This window comes from Centropristis striata, chromosome 8 (assembly GCF_030273125.1).
Source record: "Centropristis striata isolate RG_2023a ecotype Rhode Island chromosome 8, C.striata_1.0, whole genome shotgun sequence".
In the NCBI taxonomy this organism is placed as follows: Eukaryota; Metazoa; Chordata; class Actinopteri; order Perciformes; family Serranidae; genus Centropristis; species Centropristis striata.
The window spans coordinates 11,030,728-11,046,162 of NC_081524.1; the positions used below are offsets into that span (position 1 = coordinate 11,030,728).

The window sequence follows — 15,435 nt, forward strand, 5'->3', positions numbered from 1 at the left end:
GGCTCTTCATAACACAAGGTTGATTCTAATCAAAGTAAATGGAAAAAGTTTTAAATAAATTAGTTACACAGGTCTATTGCCTCTGATAATCTAAAACTCTAGAAAACTAGAAGTGATTCATTCTAAAAACATTTTGCATGCAAAACAGATTCATCTCTCAGGGTCATACTACAGTACTCTTATATCAAGTTATAAGGGATGTGTCACAAAAAACCTCTAAGATGGAAGTCTACAGTATAATACTGGCATTGTTTGCATTGCTGCAACATATTCTGTGACTATCAAGATATAATACACACATCAAAGAGAGTGCATGAATATAAAGGTGTCTTGGCATTTTAATGTAAACGTCAGAATCTGTTATGAGAGGTGTCTTTAATACTCGCTGCTAGTTTCTCATGTTCAAATTCTTTGTTATAAAACTACTATTAAGGGGATTAACAGGGTGGTACTCGGAGGGGGCGGTTGCAGGTTCGGGAGCCGTTTTCAAACGGCGGTGAGTGGCGATGGGGCAAAGTCTGGGTTTTGGAAGGTGAAGTCCTGGAAGTCCTCCTGGTTGATGGCTGCTAATATATCCGGGTCAGAGGGAGTGAGCGCTGACGGAGCTGCTGTGAAGAACTTGTCGAAGTTTTCTCCTTTTCTGCCACCCTGATGAAGAAGAGGAGATTTGCATTACACATTTGTGATTAATACTGATTGTACTATACACAGCACCATCTTACCTCCTGAAAAAAGACACTGAAGAGGCGAGAGAAGATTATAAAAAGACTCCACCTACGTTTCTCTCTTTCTCACCCACACCCTCGTTTTCTCTCTAAGGAGCTCTCCACCACACCTACTGTAGGAAGAAAGCTGCTCACGTCTCTTTTCCTGCTCCTTGACAGCCATTCTGCTGGATGATATGAATCTCATTTGGCTAATGGGCCTGGCCTCTAACCCCTGAGCACGCTCGGCTCACTCAAGACACACCTCACCATTGGCCAGCGGGGCAGCAAACTGGCGTGCGGCAGGCTAATGATGACATACATTTGCATATGGGAGGAGTAGGCAGGGCCCCGAGGTCAGAGGGGTCCTGTCTGTTATGACTGGACTGTCTGTTCCCGAGTGGAACCAGCAGAAGTGATGGAAGAGAGAGAAGAGAGAGGGGAACGGGGAGAGGGAAGGGAACATAGGGCCATATGAACAGAGAGAAGTGGAGATGAAATGGCCAACACAGTGAGGACAGCTGATGGAGGAAGCATGCAGGGAAATGAGAGAAAACGTGAGAGTTTGAGAGAGAGCAGACAGATGGAAGAAAGTGACAGCTTCAATTCCCTAAAAGTGTCCTCGGAGGGACAGAGAGAATTAGGAAGGAAGAGAGGAGGAGGAAAGTGACATGAAAGAAAGAGAGAAAGAGAAAGACAGAAAGTCAGAGAGAAAGAAAGACAGAAGAGTCTGTAGAGTCTGTAGTCCATCTGTTCAACTGACAGTTCTGGGTTTGAAGGGTGTCTGGATCTCCAGTCTCTCCAGACGGTCCCAGTCAATCCAGCGGAAGAACGGATGCTCCCTGATTTCTCTCTCTGCATCCAGGCCTCCACCCAGACGCTTGGCCGGGTGCTTTGTCAGGAGCTTTGGGAAGAAAGAGGGAAGAAAAAGGAGGGGAAAAGTTGAAAAGATAGAATAGTCTGTTTATCCTGGGATACAGGTGAATTATAATTACAATTCTGCTTTTTATCAGTCAACAATGTGCATGGTACGCTTTAAATATTAGCCAAATGAATTTAAAATGTTGTATTGCATAATTGTTTTTCTGATCTACATATGGATTTATATTGATTGTGTGTTCGCACTTTCTTAATGAGAGTTCGATGAGAAGATCGATACCACTCTCGTAGTATGAAATTTAAAGCTACAGCCAGCAGCCTGTTAGCTTAGCTTAGCATAAAAAAAGGGGGATCAGCTGTTCAGCTTTTGCTACATAACTGAAGCAGCTGTTGTCACTTGCGACCTCTATTGGCTGGCAAGAGGAGTAAGGAGTCAGCAGTCATACAGAGCAGTCAGAAAAAGTGTTTTTCAGAAATTGGGAAATCAAGCTGCCACAAGAGGCCCCTGAGGTTACAGTTGTAAATGTGAAAAAAATATTTTATAGGCTGATGGGTCCAGTGGTAAGTAAGATTAGCTGTGGACAGACAGACAAATACACACACACATGCACACTATTGATCAAATGCATGACCCCCTCCAGGCTTACACCTGACAGATGACTAATTGTGGTTTTAAGGGGGGCGTTTATCTGCAGGAGTATTTCATGGAAACAGACTTTGAAAAGTCACTGCACAGTAATCTGTAAAACCACAAATTTTCTTTACACAAACAAATATAAGTGAGATTAGTGGGATTTATAAGTGCTCGTGGAAAGATTTTTTTTAACCTCTGGACAGAACCAGTTAGTTCTTTCAGTCTTTATGCTAAGCTAAGCTAATGGCCCCTGGCTGTAGCTCCATAAGAGTGTGTATCAGCGTATTTCCTAATATGCAGAACTATTCTTTTAAGCTATCAACAGTGTGCAGGGTTAAGCTCGTCCGTAGTTATTTAAATGTATTCTAGAAATGTAATATGAAGTCACTTAATTAAATTCACATGTGCATTTATCTTAATTCTTAATAATCTGTGTGCTACAAGTCATACGAGGAAGAAGAATGGCGCCTTACTCCCTTGCAGATAGCGACGGCTTCACGAGAGAGGCTTTTCGGGTATGTGACACTCTGCTCCATGATGGACTGAAACAGCTCCTCCTCGTCAATACCGTCAAATGGTGGCTGGAAGGAAAAGACAGCGAGAGAAGAAGAAGAAAGAGAGAGTAACCACGAGGACCCGTGAGCAAATTGAAAGCAAATATATTGAAATTAAAGTTCTCTTGAAAGTCTTTTGAAGTGATTACAAAGGACGAGCACTGGAGGCTTAAGTGTCTGTGCACACGGCTCTATTGTTAGGATTAAAGTGAGTGTTACCTGTCCTGCCAGCATTTCATACAGCAGCACTCCATAGGACCACCAGTCCACTGCTTTATCATAGGGCTGATATGCTACAATCTGAAAAGGATGGAGAGAACAGGAGAGGAGATAAAGGGGAAGAATGGTCCTGCAGAGATAAAGAAGTTAAAAAAAAAAAGGACAGGGAGAGTGAGGGAGAGTGAAGTTGTAGCGGTCGGCTGCTCAGATATGCAGCTATCAGAGACAGTGGAGTGAAAAGCAGAGAGAGAGGACGGTATTAGGGCGGGTAAATGTATGAATGAGCTCAGAAATAATCAACACATGACTTTGGATTTGTGTGGATGTGTTTGTCTGCACGTGTGTGTGTGTGTGTGTGTGTGTGTGTGTGTGTGTGTGTGTGTGCATTAGTTTGTTTCCCCAGCATGTATGTGTGTGTGTGTGTGTGTGTTTGTGTGTGCGGGAGGGAGGGGGAGCACAAGGGAACAATTCACAGCCCCTGGGGAAATATATTGTATCTCTTCCAAAATGGCAGATGCAGGAGAATCAATGGGTGTTTACATAAGAGAGTCAATACCCAGGGGTACCATAGCAAGGTTTACAATATCAAAGACGTGCACAACAGTCACATCTTCTCTTTCTCTCTGTCTGTCTGCTACAAGTCCATAAACCAGGCAAGCTGGATATCTGCTTCACTCTGCCTCTGAATTGTGTTTGTTTATGATTACTTAACACAGAAACGCACATATTTTCAAACAATTTGTAAGATAAACAGCATGCAGTTATGATATTTAGCATTTCAAAACGGCGTCAAGCTAAACCACCTTCGCCGCTTTCAGGCTCAAATTTGCATCATCATCATTATCAGTGAAATCCTTTTTACGATTAGTTTGCAGTGGTTTGTTACTCTCAGGGGAGTTAATCATCTTAAGGAAATTGCGGTAAGAGAAAGGAAAACTGGTAATACAAGGTCTCTGAAGGACAATTCCGTGCAACGTACCCGCAGCACACACCAGTGCTAATAGAATCATGTGAAGTTAATTATTCAAAAATGCTGACAAGGTCAGAGAGGACGGAGGAGACGAGAGGAGCTGCAGCGAAGCAACTCGCTGCGAGACGGCGAGATGCAAAAACAAGTCATGCAAATGAAAAGGGGAAGGCAGGGGTGAAACGAGGGAAAATGAGGGATCTGCGGAGCAAATGAGGAAATCCAGGAGTTAGTCTGGACCATGAAGCGAGAGCAGGGGTCGATGTACCTCCGGGGCGATGTAGTCAGGAGTGCCGCAGAAAGTGCGCGTGGTGTCGCCCTCATACATGCCCTCCCTGCACATCCCGAAGTCAGCTATCTTTATGTGGCCCTCGCTGTCAAGCAGCACATTATCCAGCTTCAGATCCCTGAGAAAGGAGGAGACGGATCACACAGGTATGAATCATTTTGATAGATAACATCTTTATAACAGTCATTAGCTACAAAAGACATGATAAATCTGTCGGTGTGCTGCACTGCAGAGCAGTGACAGCCCCAAACCAGGCCATGTTAGATGAGCAGCCCACTTCTCTACCTGTAGATGATGCCTTTGCTGTGGAGGAAGAAGAGGCCGACCGCTATCTCCGCTGCATAAAACCTGGAGGGAGAAACAAGCAGGGAGGACTCACTACTGGTTGCTTTATCTTTCAGAAAATTGGCAACGGTTTTTCAGCGTGGAGAGAGAAAAGGGAGCTCAAGAGGGTGATGAAAGGGAGAGAAACCAAATAGATGAAAGGCAGGAAGATGAAGAAAGAGAGCTGGAAACGAGCAACAGGGTAAAAATTAGTTTTAGATGATTGATCAAAGATTATTGATTAGAAGAACAGCCAGGAGGAGGGAAAATGTAGATGAAAAGATGAGATTAGTGGGAGGAGAAAGTCGGGAGAAAAAGGAGAGGGGCTGGTACTTGAGTTGATGACTTTTTATGAGTCACCAGGTGTAATGAACAAAGCTAAGAGGCGAGTGTGTATGTAAAGGAACAGAGGATGAAAGAAAGGCAGGAAATGAGACGCTGCAGATGAAAACTGTGATTAAAGAAAGGAGCTTTTTGACTACATACGCTGCGTGAGGCTCTTTGAACTTGCCGACTATCTGAATGTGAAACATCAGGTCTCCTCCGTTCACGTATTCCATCACATAGTACAGACGGTCCTGCAGAAACAAAACACACACGCATTAACACACACAAGTGCAGATATGCACTCTCTATACATAATGACCTTTTGTGCAAATTAAAAAGCAATCTGTTAAAACCTCCTCCAGGACCAAGGACCTTGTTAAAGAAAGCAAACTAATTATTTAATTTATTAATCGACATTCTCAGGCAGCCTTTTACTGAAAGAACTCCTGGGAGGACTACGCAGCCGAAAATGTCAGGCAGGTTTATGGACAATTTAATGAAAGTTACGGGGTTCATTTAGGACCCCGTATACCCATGGGCAGATAATAAGACAGCAGACCCCTGGGAACAGACATGCAACAGGCCCCACCACCTCTCATACACAGGGGCAAGACACACAGACGTTATTGAAGTTCAGTGTCTCTTTGTGGTAATTATGTGTCTCAATGCAGCTGTTTTGTGGCAATTTATAATTGTTTTTTTTGGAGTTACATTTCCTCTGTGGTTGTTTTGTTTTCCCCCTTTTGTCATCGTTTTGTGTCTCTCTTTACTTGTTTTGTGAGTCTTTATAGTAATTTTGAGTCTCTTTATAGTCATTTTGAATATTTTTCATTGCTTTGTGTCCCTTTGTTGTTTGCTTTTTATCTCTTTGTAGTGATTTTAAGTCTCTTTATAGTAATTCTGAGTGTCTTAGTCGTTGTGAGTCTCTTCATTGTAATTTTGAGTCTATGTCGTTGCTTTATATCTCTTTCTAGTACTTTTAAATATATTTGTATTCATTTTAAGTCTCTTTGTAGTTGATTAGTGTCTCTTTCTGCTCATCTTGTGTCTCATTGTGGTTGTTTTCAGCCCTTTTCTTAGTCGTTGTGAGTCTCTTTATGTATGTTTGCAGCTGTTATGTATCTTTTTTTTAGGGGTTTTGGTCCATTTATAGTCTTTTTGTGCCTCTTTGAGGCTGTTTCCCCGTTTCATAGCGGAAGCAAGTCTCTTTGTCGCTGCTTTGGATCACTTTGTAGTCGTTTTTTATTCTTTGTGGTGATTCTTGGTTTCTTCCTGGTTGGTTCATGTCTCTTTGAGTGACATTTTGTAGATGGAGGCCACGGGGGCCCCTGAGACTTTGGGTCCCTGGGCCTGTGCCCATTAATCCAACCACGTGTACACCTTTCTACACACAGAGCGACACACACCTCAGTCTGGAAGGCGCAGTAGAGTGATGTGAGGAAGTGAGGGCGAGAGGAAAGCGCCAGAACCCTCCTCTCCACCATGGCGCTCTCCGTGTCCTCGTCCTGGAAGAGAACGTCTTTCTTCAACACTTTCACTGCGAACAGCCGCTCGCTGCCTCGCTCCTCCGCCAGCAGCACCTGCAGGGAGACGGAGACGAGAAAAAAAGTTACTATTACAACAAAAGAACCACCAGAATTTAAAGCAGCTACTGCACATCTTTAACCTGCTGAGGGCCATAAATAAACACAATGTTTATTTATAGACAACACTACACCCACTGACTGCTAAAAGAATATTTTTTAAATTCCAAATCCACTTTTTCAAAACTCCTCACACAGTTAACAGAACAGCAGTCTGTGCATCAAAGTCCTGAATGCATTTTTCACTCAAGCTCTAGATAGAATTATGCATGTACTGTAATGCTGCCAGTACTGAACATTTTTTAGGTCATTGTGTTATGAGTGGCATGGTGCTCTAGTTAGGAGAAAACTAGTTCTGCTGTTTTAATAAAAATTATGTGCTTTTGAGGCACATTTGCAAAATGTATGCATGAAATTAAGTGTCATGCTACGCCAGGACTTGAATAAAATATGTGATGTTGAAAATATGCATGTACTGGTAAAAAAGTGAAATAGTTCAATAAATAAAAAGTTATCTCATTATATGGACAGATGCTTAAGAAAGTTCAGTACTTCTCACATTCACCCGCGCCATGGTGAAATAACTAAAGCAATGTTTAATTAAACCCTCTCTCTGCCCGAAGATTCAAAGACACGTTAATGTCATAATGAAAAAGCGAAGCGGGTCTCGTGTTTTTATCAGACATTAAAAACACATTCAGCGGCTATTTCCCCACTCCTGTGAAATTGGCTGCTAGCTGGTTGCTCTGAAAGCTAATGATGCTATAATTTTCTTCAATGAGAGCCACATGACCCGGGTCTTACTGTGGTCCATAAGGAAAGATATGGTCAAGCGCTGCGGTAGAAGTGCTGACAACAACACTCTTTAAAATTGTCCAGCCAACCTGCAGTGCCGAGCTGTAATGGGCGCTGGATAGTGCGGATAAAGGATCTCATTTTACTTTCAAATAAGTGGCGAATGGTAGGGGAAAATTACATGGTGTCATTTTTCACAAATCAATGTGAATACACAGAGGTGCCTGTGTGTGTGCGTGCACTGTGTGTGTGTGAAGAGCTATTGATGAAGTGCCAGTCACTGAGAGAAATCCTGCCGTCCTCTGTGATCTTGTCTCCTGCTCTTCCCCGTAGTCTCACACTAACTCACATAAAAATGGGACTCATCACACTTCAGAATATTACAAATCCTACTAACACAATCACATGTACTTTTCCCTCTTTCCCGCTCTTGTTATCCTACTTCCTTTTGGTCATTTTGTCACTTTTCTGCAGCCCAGTAATCCTCCCCTCTTCTCACTTTCCCTCACTCAGCAGCCGCGGGGTCTGTCTCTCCTTTCTTGGGTCGTTTTTTTTCTCTTTTTTCTCTCTCACATCTTACGTAAGTCGAGTCTATTTCTCCTGTCCTCTGTAGACTCTCCTCTGACAGTTATGAAACAGCACAGGGGGATTTCAGAGGAGGAAGAAGGACTCAAAACTCCACTCTCTTCATTATGCCTCATCTACTGGGGAATTAAAGAGAAAATGAAGAGCAGAGGCTCCCTTGAAATGAACACCTCCAGGAGGACTGTGTGGCATGTAGGAAGCCAGCCTGAGCTCACGACTGCTGACAGCACAAAAGAAGCTGGAAGGGTTAAATGAATCATTCGGCTGTAGTAGGAGAGACAATGTGCATGTTAGTAAGAAAGGGATATTTTTCTCTTCAGCCCGGGAGCTGCTCTTTGAAATGCCACTTGAAGGTCAAGTCCATCAATAGAACAAATTATTTAAAGCCAGAAATGATCTGTTGTTTTCAGCATGAGCGGCCTCTTTGATATCACTTACCGCCGCTGGATCAGAAGCAATGATTGTATGTAAAGGAGGTGACATTTGGTCTCGGTGGCTGCTGTGTTTACCTTGCCAAAGCTGCCTTTGCCGAGCACCATGAGGAAGTTGAAGTCGTGGATTCCCACTATGACTTTGGCAGGGCTGAGGGAGTGGACCGGCGGGCAGGACGGCACAGGGGTCGGGGACAGGGCCACAGGGAACGGCTCAGACAGAGAAGGAGGTAGTGCTTGAGGCAGAGAGGGTATTGTGCCGTCTGGCTGAGGCTCCTAGAGAATCGTAGTAGGAGGTTTGAGAGATGAATGGTTGGATGCAGTCCAGCAAAGATACACACACACACACACACACACACACACACACACACAAAACCTGACAAACAAACCTTCCTACCCCTATTTTTGGATCACAGTCAGGCAGAACAATCCTGCACCCTGGTGGAGACAGAGTGGAACAGGGAGGAGCAGGGACTCTTTATAATTTATTATGTAATTATTTAGCTATAACACCAGGCATAAATCTTCTGGGTTTTTTTTTTCTGAGATAGAATAGAGAGCGACAGTTCAAGATCATGACCCAGTGTGAGCAGCTGTTGTTTATTAGATGTAGGTAATTAGAAACTGATAAAGGCTATGCCAAGGCCTTAGGATAAATGGTCATTAACATGGTTAAAACAGAAAGGGCTGCTCCTCTCCGGTGAATGCAGGTATAAATATCTCTACTGTGGCTTTTGAGAACCAACTGATGGCTTTTTCAGCTAGCAATAAGTTTCCTACCTGCAGGTCTGGGTCTGGCACGGGGATGTTATAGTACTCTCCCTCATCCTGGGCCAGCAGTTTGAACCAGCCGCTGATCGGACGCCTGAAGATCTCGCTCACGCCGAATGAAAGCGCTCCCATGAAATCGTTCCTAGACGTGCGGTCCCAGTCCCACACCTCCACAGAGAGACGCCTGTCCCACTGGTGGCCTCGCACTGAACTGGAGAGACAAACAAAACATAAAGACACTGAAGGAAATTATTGATTTTTTTCACCTTTGTGACATTTTCCAGATTTCTAAGAACATTTCCCTATATCTTAATTCGACTGAATATCAGAAAAATGCAGAAATAAAGGTAGTAAAGAGTGAAATATTAACACAGTGTTAATACTTTTCTTTACTACCTTTATTTCTGCATTTTTCTGATATTCAGTCGAATTAAGATATAAGGAAATGTCCTTAGAAATCTGTACATAAAACTTTGTATACTCAAGGACCATCAACCTTTTATTCTATCATCTCATCTTTTTCTTTCAGGGTCCTCTTTAATGTCTCAGTAATTCCAACTTCTGGAACATTTTATTACTTAAAGCACATCCTGTCCTAGAGCCGTGCACATTTTCATCCTCGGATTAAAGTTCACAAGGACTCACAAGGTGAAACTCTCATTCCAGACGGGATTGAGTGTCGAGCGGATGGTCTTGGTCTTCTGTTTGCTGTGGCTCTTCGGGTCTGGAATCAATTTCAGTTTAACATAAGGGTCTGACAGGCCGTTCGGATCCATGGGCATCAGGTTACGAGCCTCCCGCACTGAAGAGAAGGCAGAATAATAGAAAGCACAGAGAGAGAAATCCTTCATTACCTGTGTAATCCCACTATTTGTTTTCAAACACTTCCCACGATGCAGCTGGTCCTCTCACCTGTGACGAAGACGTCCTCCTTCTCTCCTCTGACGGTCAGGTGGATCCGCCCTCTCTTCTCTGTGTGGTCCTGGCCACAGAGACTGGGAACGCTGGTCTCACACCGCCGATGGACGTTCATGTCACAACCTCACAGCACAAAGACACACAAGTATGAAGGAGCACATGCACGGGTGCTAAAACAGTGATTAGTTCAAGCAGAAAGTTTAAAATGATATAAATGAATACAAAAAAGTAAACAAACACATCTTGTTTTTGTCACTTGGGAATATTGCATTGATCCCTTTTTATGCATTTACATTTACCTTTAGTTATTTAGCAGACACTTTTATTTAAAGTGACTTACAGAAAAAGGGAAACAGGAAAAATGTATTCACAGGAGATGTACCCAATCCTTCACCATAACCACTGCATGTCTAACGCCTATCCTGATCCTCACAGTCTGTCCCTCTCCTAACTAGAGCTGTGAATCAGCAGAGGCCCTCAATACGATTTTATTCTGATATATTATTGTGATTTTGAGCATTTTGCCATACGGTGAGTATTGCGATACAATACGTTGCGATTTAACTGCAACAAAGTATTCAGTCAAATAGAACTTAAGTGAAATCAAACATGTATGGATGACAAGAACTGCAGCACTTTCCTCAACTTTAAGCTTCACTGCTCTGAATTTTTTTGAATGAAATATAAGAAAAGCCTAACTTTGCAGCATTATTTCGACAAATTCCCGACACGATATCCTGACGCACATACAGCCGATAGATTCCTTAGATTCCTTTTAGTTTCATATGATACCAGTATCTCCAGTATATTTTTAAAACTGAGCCCGATACGGCCTCTGGAAAAAACAAAAACGGCGAAACTACTGATAGCCCGCCGGCATGCTAAATATCAATGCTTGGTGGCCATGATATTGCCACGCAAAATATCGCGATAATATTCTGTATCGAGAAACATGAATTAAGACACATTTCTATCAACTGGTTCGGAGCGAATGAACCAGAATACAGCATGGTTTTCAGCAGTTGGCCCAACAGGGCTGAAATTTTACATAGTAGAAAATGTAGAGTTGTGAACTTCAAACAATACAAGTCGCTTTAGCCATCAACAAGAGAAAAAGGGACATCAGTCTTTAGGCATTTGACTCGACTGAGCAATGTCGGGTAGTATTGGACTTCTATTGTCTGGAGACGAAGACAAATTATTGCAATGATCAGGGATAATGCAGACAGCTGAAACAGCTGATGTTCATTATGTCAGAATGTATTAGGCAAAGGTGTTTCCAATCTATCCTGTTTAGAGCTTCAACTCTTTACAACGAAGCGAAAAAACACCTCAAACTGTTTTTTTGTGCAATCGAGGAAGTGTTTGCAGTTTCCATTCAGATTTTCTAATGTGATGCTTCAAAATGTGTATGAAAATAAGCAAATGGTAATTACAGCTATTAACTCTAAGCAAATGACATAAAATGTGTTAATCAGTGAGTACAAAAACTGACTTCTTGTGGTTTTAGGAGAAAATGTTTTGGACTATTTCTACGCCAAGCATAGTCATTGTCTGGAGACTACGCTTGTTGCCAATCTCTTTATTTAATTCTCTGCAAGAAAGTGAATAAGCGTATATCCCAAAATACCCTAAGCATAAACTTAACAAAGTCAGCTCTAAATTTTGGAAGATAATTTTGTCAGGAGCAGATTTATTTCCCCAGCCAGGAGGTGAGTCCCAATAATGTGCTTTTTGTGAACTGATTCTTCTCCCCACAACACAATTAATACAAGAACTCACAGAGATTTATCACACAGTTATATTATGTGGGGAAACTCACTGCCACATTTCATGCCCTGGTGTATGAGGCCGTACAGCAGCGAGCCACAGTGGTCGCAGAAGGTGGGACTGGAGTAAGTGTGGATTTTAAATATGTGCTGAGTCTTCAGGTCCTGGAACACAACAGAGAGAATCTGCGTTTAAAACACACACACACACACACGCACGCACACACGCACACAGAAAATATACAGTCATGGAAAAAATTATTAATTTCCTTGTTCATTTTAATGCCTGGTACAACTAAAGGTACATTTGTTTGGACAAATATAATGACAACAACAAAAATAGCTCATAAGAGTTTAATTTAAGTTAATTTTCCATGGTTTTCTTGATAATAACCAAAATCATTATCAAGAAAACCATGGAAAATGTCTAGATATCAGCTCTTAAATTAAACTCTTATGCGCTATGGTTGTTCTTATCATTATATTTGTCCAAAGAAATGTACCTTTAGTTAAAATTAATGTGTGAAATCGGTGGTCTAATAATTCTTTCCATGACTGTATACAGACACAGACACACACACACACACACGCACACACACACACATCGTGACCATGGAAGAAACTGTGAACACACACATTTACACACATACATGCACGAGTATGATTAGTGGAGAGATGTTGAGTGGGGTATTCATGGACAAGCCAATTAGATTTCTCCACTGGGAGAGGACATATAAATGAGAGTGCATCTAGGCAAGGCTCAGTGTGAGTGTGTGTGAGTGTGTGTGTGTATATATACTGTGCAGAGAGGGATGAATCATTTTTATCTCTCTACAGCTCATCAGACCACCACAGCTACTCGCCGTACACCACCTTCTCCCAAACTGTTTTCCCTGAGCTGCTATTTAAAAACACTGTCACCCTGTTTCTCCTGTGTGTGTTCCTTTCTCATTTGTTTTTTCTCTCTCTCACACACACACACACACACACGTTCCCCTTGACCTAATTTCTGAGGCAGTTTATTTGGCTGCTAGAAAAAAAAACGGGGGGGAAAAAAATAAAACGTGAAGGAAAGACAAATCTCCCTAAAATCCTCAGAATGCCACAGAGAGGAAGACTGAGCAGCGTGTCGCTCTCTCTCCCCCTTTAATTCTCCTTCTTATCAGCCCCTCCACCTGCATCTCCCCCACTCTGCATCTCCGACTCGCTGCATCTGCGAGGCCTTGTAGGATGACATGACATGAGTACAGACGTCACGGATGGGACAAGGCTGCACGATGCGAGGGATGCATGGATTGACGGATGACTCATTCATACGTGTTGGTGGCTCTGAGCTGATGGCTAAATATGATGATGACGGCATAAATCTTGACTAAAATGGAAAAACAAGCAATAAAGAGGAGAGTAAAAAAAGAAAGAAATCTGCTCACATCTGGTTTGGGGCCCGCCACAGAGCCAGGACAAGTGAAGGTCACAAACTCGTGACATCTTTTGTGGACCACGAAACTGCAAACTAGAGTAAAATATCCTCGGTCACACTGAGAAAACCAACTGAGAAGATTAAATATTGCAGAAAAAGACAATAACGGTGGGTTTATCTTTACCTTGACATTGGAATCCCTGTTTGCCGATGCCCCTGAGTGAGAAAGGCACATGGATTAAGACACAAAAACAATCTTCTCTACTTCTCTTTAAGGTGAAATATTTTGCTTCTGAGACAGTTTCTCAGCCAGAGGAGTAAAGATAACGCTGCCAAGACAGAGATAGTGCTGTTGCATTATTTCTTCCCACATAGACCAGCAGACATGCGGGCACAAGTCGAGAACAAACTCATCAAAAAAACAAACAGCACTAGCTGTGTTTGAGGCGACCAACTTGATAAACAAAGTCATTATGTGTGAAGCTCGAGTGTCTTCCCTCTCTAAGCCACACTGCTGACCAGGTCAAGTGGTGTCAATCATTGTCTCACACACGCACACACAAACACAATTCCCCCGTTTCCAGAACTGCGGTGTTGGCTAGTTTCCAGTGTCTCCTTAGAGCTTTAATTGAATAATTAAAGCCATTGATTGACTAAAGAGTCCACTCAGCGTGGCTGTGAATCAAGTTTTGATTAGAAAGGCAGACGAACAAGACACCGCCGAGAGCTCCTTCACAATCATACTGGAGAGGCCCAGGGGTTCATAGGAAACTGACCATAATCACTGATCTAAAATCAGTTCACCATCTGGCTGCGTAATAATTAAAGATGGGGTTGCCGAGGGTAATCTGATCCTTGATCAGCATTCAACAGAAGTCTCTGTCTGCAGCAGTCTGACGCCAGTTCCTCTGTGTGACCAGCAGAGGGCATTAGAGAGCCAGAAATGGATTGACAGAGACTCCACAGTGCTGCTGGTTGGCCAGAAATCACAGAGAATTAACTGCATTTTAAATGTAATGATACTTTAAAAAAAATCCCTACTCGATTAAATAAAAAGTTGCCCTAAAAAAACAGAGAAAAAAAATCTATAAAACTCATTTGATTTCTCAAAAACATTCAGGACTATTACAGTATTAATTAAAAACGCCAAATAATTTATTAAAGAGAAAATTAACTACACTTTCAGAGGGGTGCACAAAAAACTGGACATAAGATTTGCAAGAGGCTTTTTTTTTCAATTTTTAAGTCAATTTCATATAATTCAATGACATTTGACATGTGTTGCCAAAGGACATTACAATTAAAAAATACAATGAATGAAATTACCAAAAAAATCAAGCGATTTGGAATATTATATAATCGAATAACATGGGTAATAAAATAGATACATGTAATAAATAATATATTGCAGTTATATTAGAAAAGAAGCTGTGGGTGATAATCAGAATACTGTACGGTACAGGTACACCCTACTGCTTTTTCTTTTATTGTGGCAGGAAGTGACATATTTAGCACCTTATATCTCTCTCCCAGAATAATGAATAATTTCTCTCTTACTGTACGGAAATAAGGGCAATACTAAATTCCCTAATATTTCTGTAGTTTTGGCATGTTGTTTCACTGAAGACATTTTTTTCACACAGTAAAAAAATGAACAATGGCTGAATTCCATTTAGCTGCTTCAGTTTCAGGGGGCTGGTATTGTTCCTGCTGAATAGAACAGAGCCATTGTTCATAATAATGTTTGTAACAGCTGTGCTTTTCTCACTATGACGAGTCAGAATGTCTGCTGTGAAACAGGCCTGCTGGGTCTGTCCTCAGATCAGTCTGAAATACACCATTGTATGGTCTTATTAAGAGAGTTAGCAAGTGTTTTTAGTGATTTTAACTGAGAACCTTTGAAAACAGCAGGCCAAACACACTCTGGGCCCCATGCAGGAAGAGATTTACACACAAACTTCCTATTTTTTTCTTCGTATGCACAATTTGTTCTTATTTTGTTAATTAACATTGATTCACCAGTATTTTCCTAGAGACCTGAGACTTTTTTTTTTCTTGTTTTCAGTCCACAAATTATTTGTGCAATGCATCAAAACACAAGAATTTAACTAGAGGAACATAACAAAATGCATGAATATCATATAATCCAATTGAGATAATTACATATTACAGATTATTAGAATTAGAAATAAGAATATTTCATGTTTAAGCATTGTGGTGTATGTTTTATTGATGTATGTTTTATTTAAATTGTCCTGTATCAGCA

General features: G+C 41.8%; 1 protein-coding gene across 1 annotated transcript in view; it reads right to left on the bottom strand.

The window, feature by feature from the left end:
• The window catches only part of prkcg (protein kinase C, gamma), a 37,731-nt gene continuing 22,296 nt past the window's right edge, over positions 1-15,435 (bottom strand). The window contains exons 4-18 of the mRNA XM_059338537.1: positions 13,354-13,385; positions 13,180-13,262; positions 11,803-11,914; positions 9,975-10,103; positions 9,708-9,864; positions 9,072-9,273; positions 8,370-8,567; positions 6,304-6,477; positions 5,057-5,148; positions 4,532-4,594; positions 4,226-4,364; positions 2,991-3,071; positions 2,691-2,798; positions 1,468-1,608; positions 1-648 (exon numbers count right to left, since the gene is read on the bottom strand). Of these exons, the coding sequence (XP_059194520.1) occupies positions 487-648; positions 1,468-1,608; positions 2,691-2,798; positions 2,991-3,071; positions 4,226-4,364; positions 4,532-4,594; positions 5,057-5,148; positions 6,304-6,477; positions 8,370-8,567; positions 9,072-9,273; positions 9,708-9,864; positions 9,975-10,103; positions 11,803-11,914; positions 13,180-13,262; positions 13,354-13,385 (1,873 nt within the window). The 3' untranslated portion in view covers positions 1-486. The remainder of the gene's footprint in view (positions 649-1,467; positions 1,609-2,690; positions 2,799-2,990; positions 3,072-4,225; positions 4,365-4,531; positions 4,595-5,056; positions 5,149-6,303; positions 6,478-8,369; positions 8,568-9,071; positions 9,274-9,707; positions 9,865-9,974; positions 10,104-11,802; positions 11,915-13,179; positions 13,263-13,353; positions 13,386-15,435) is intronic.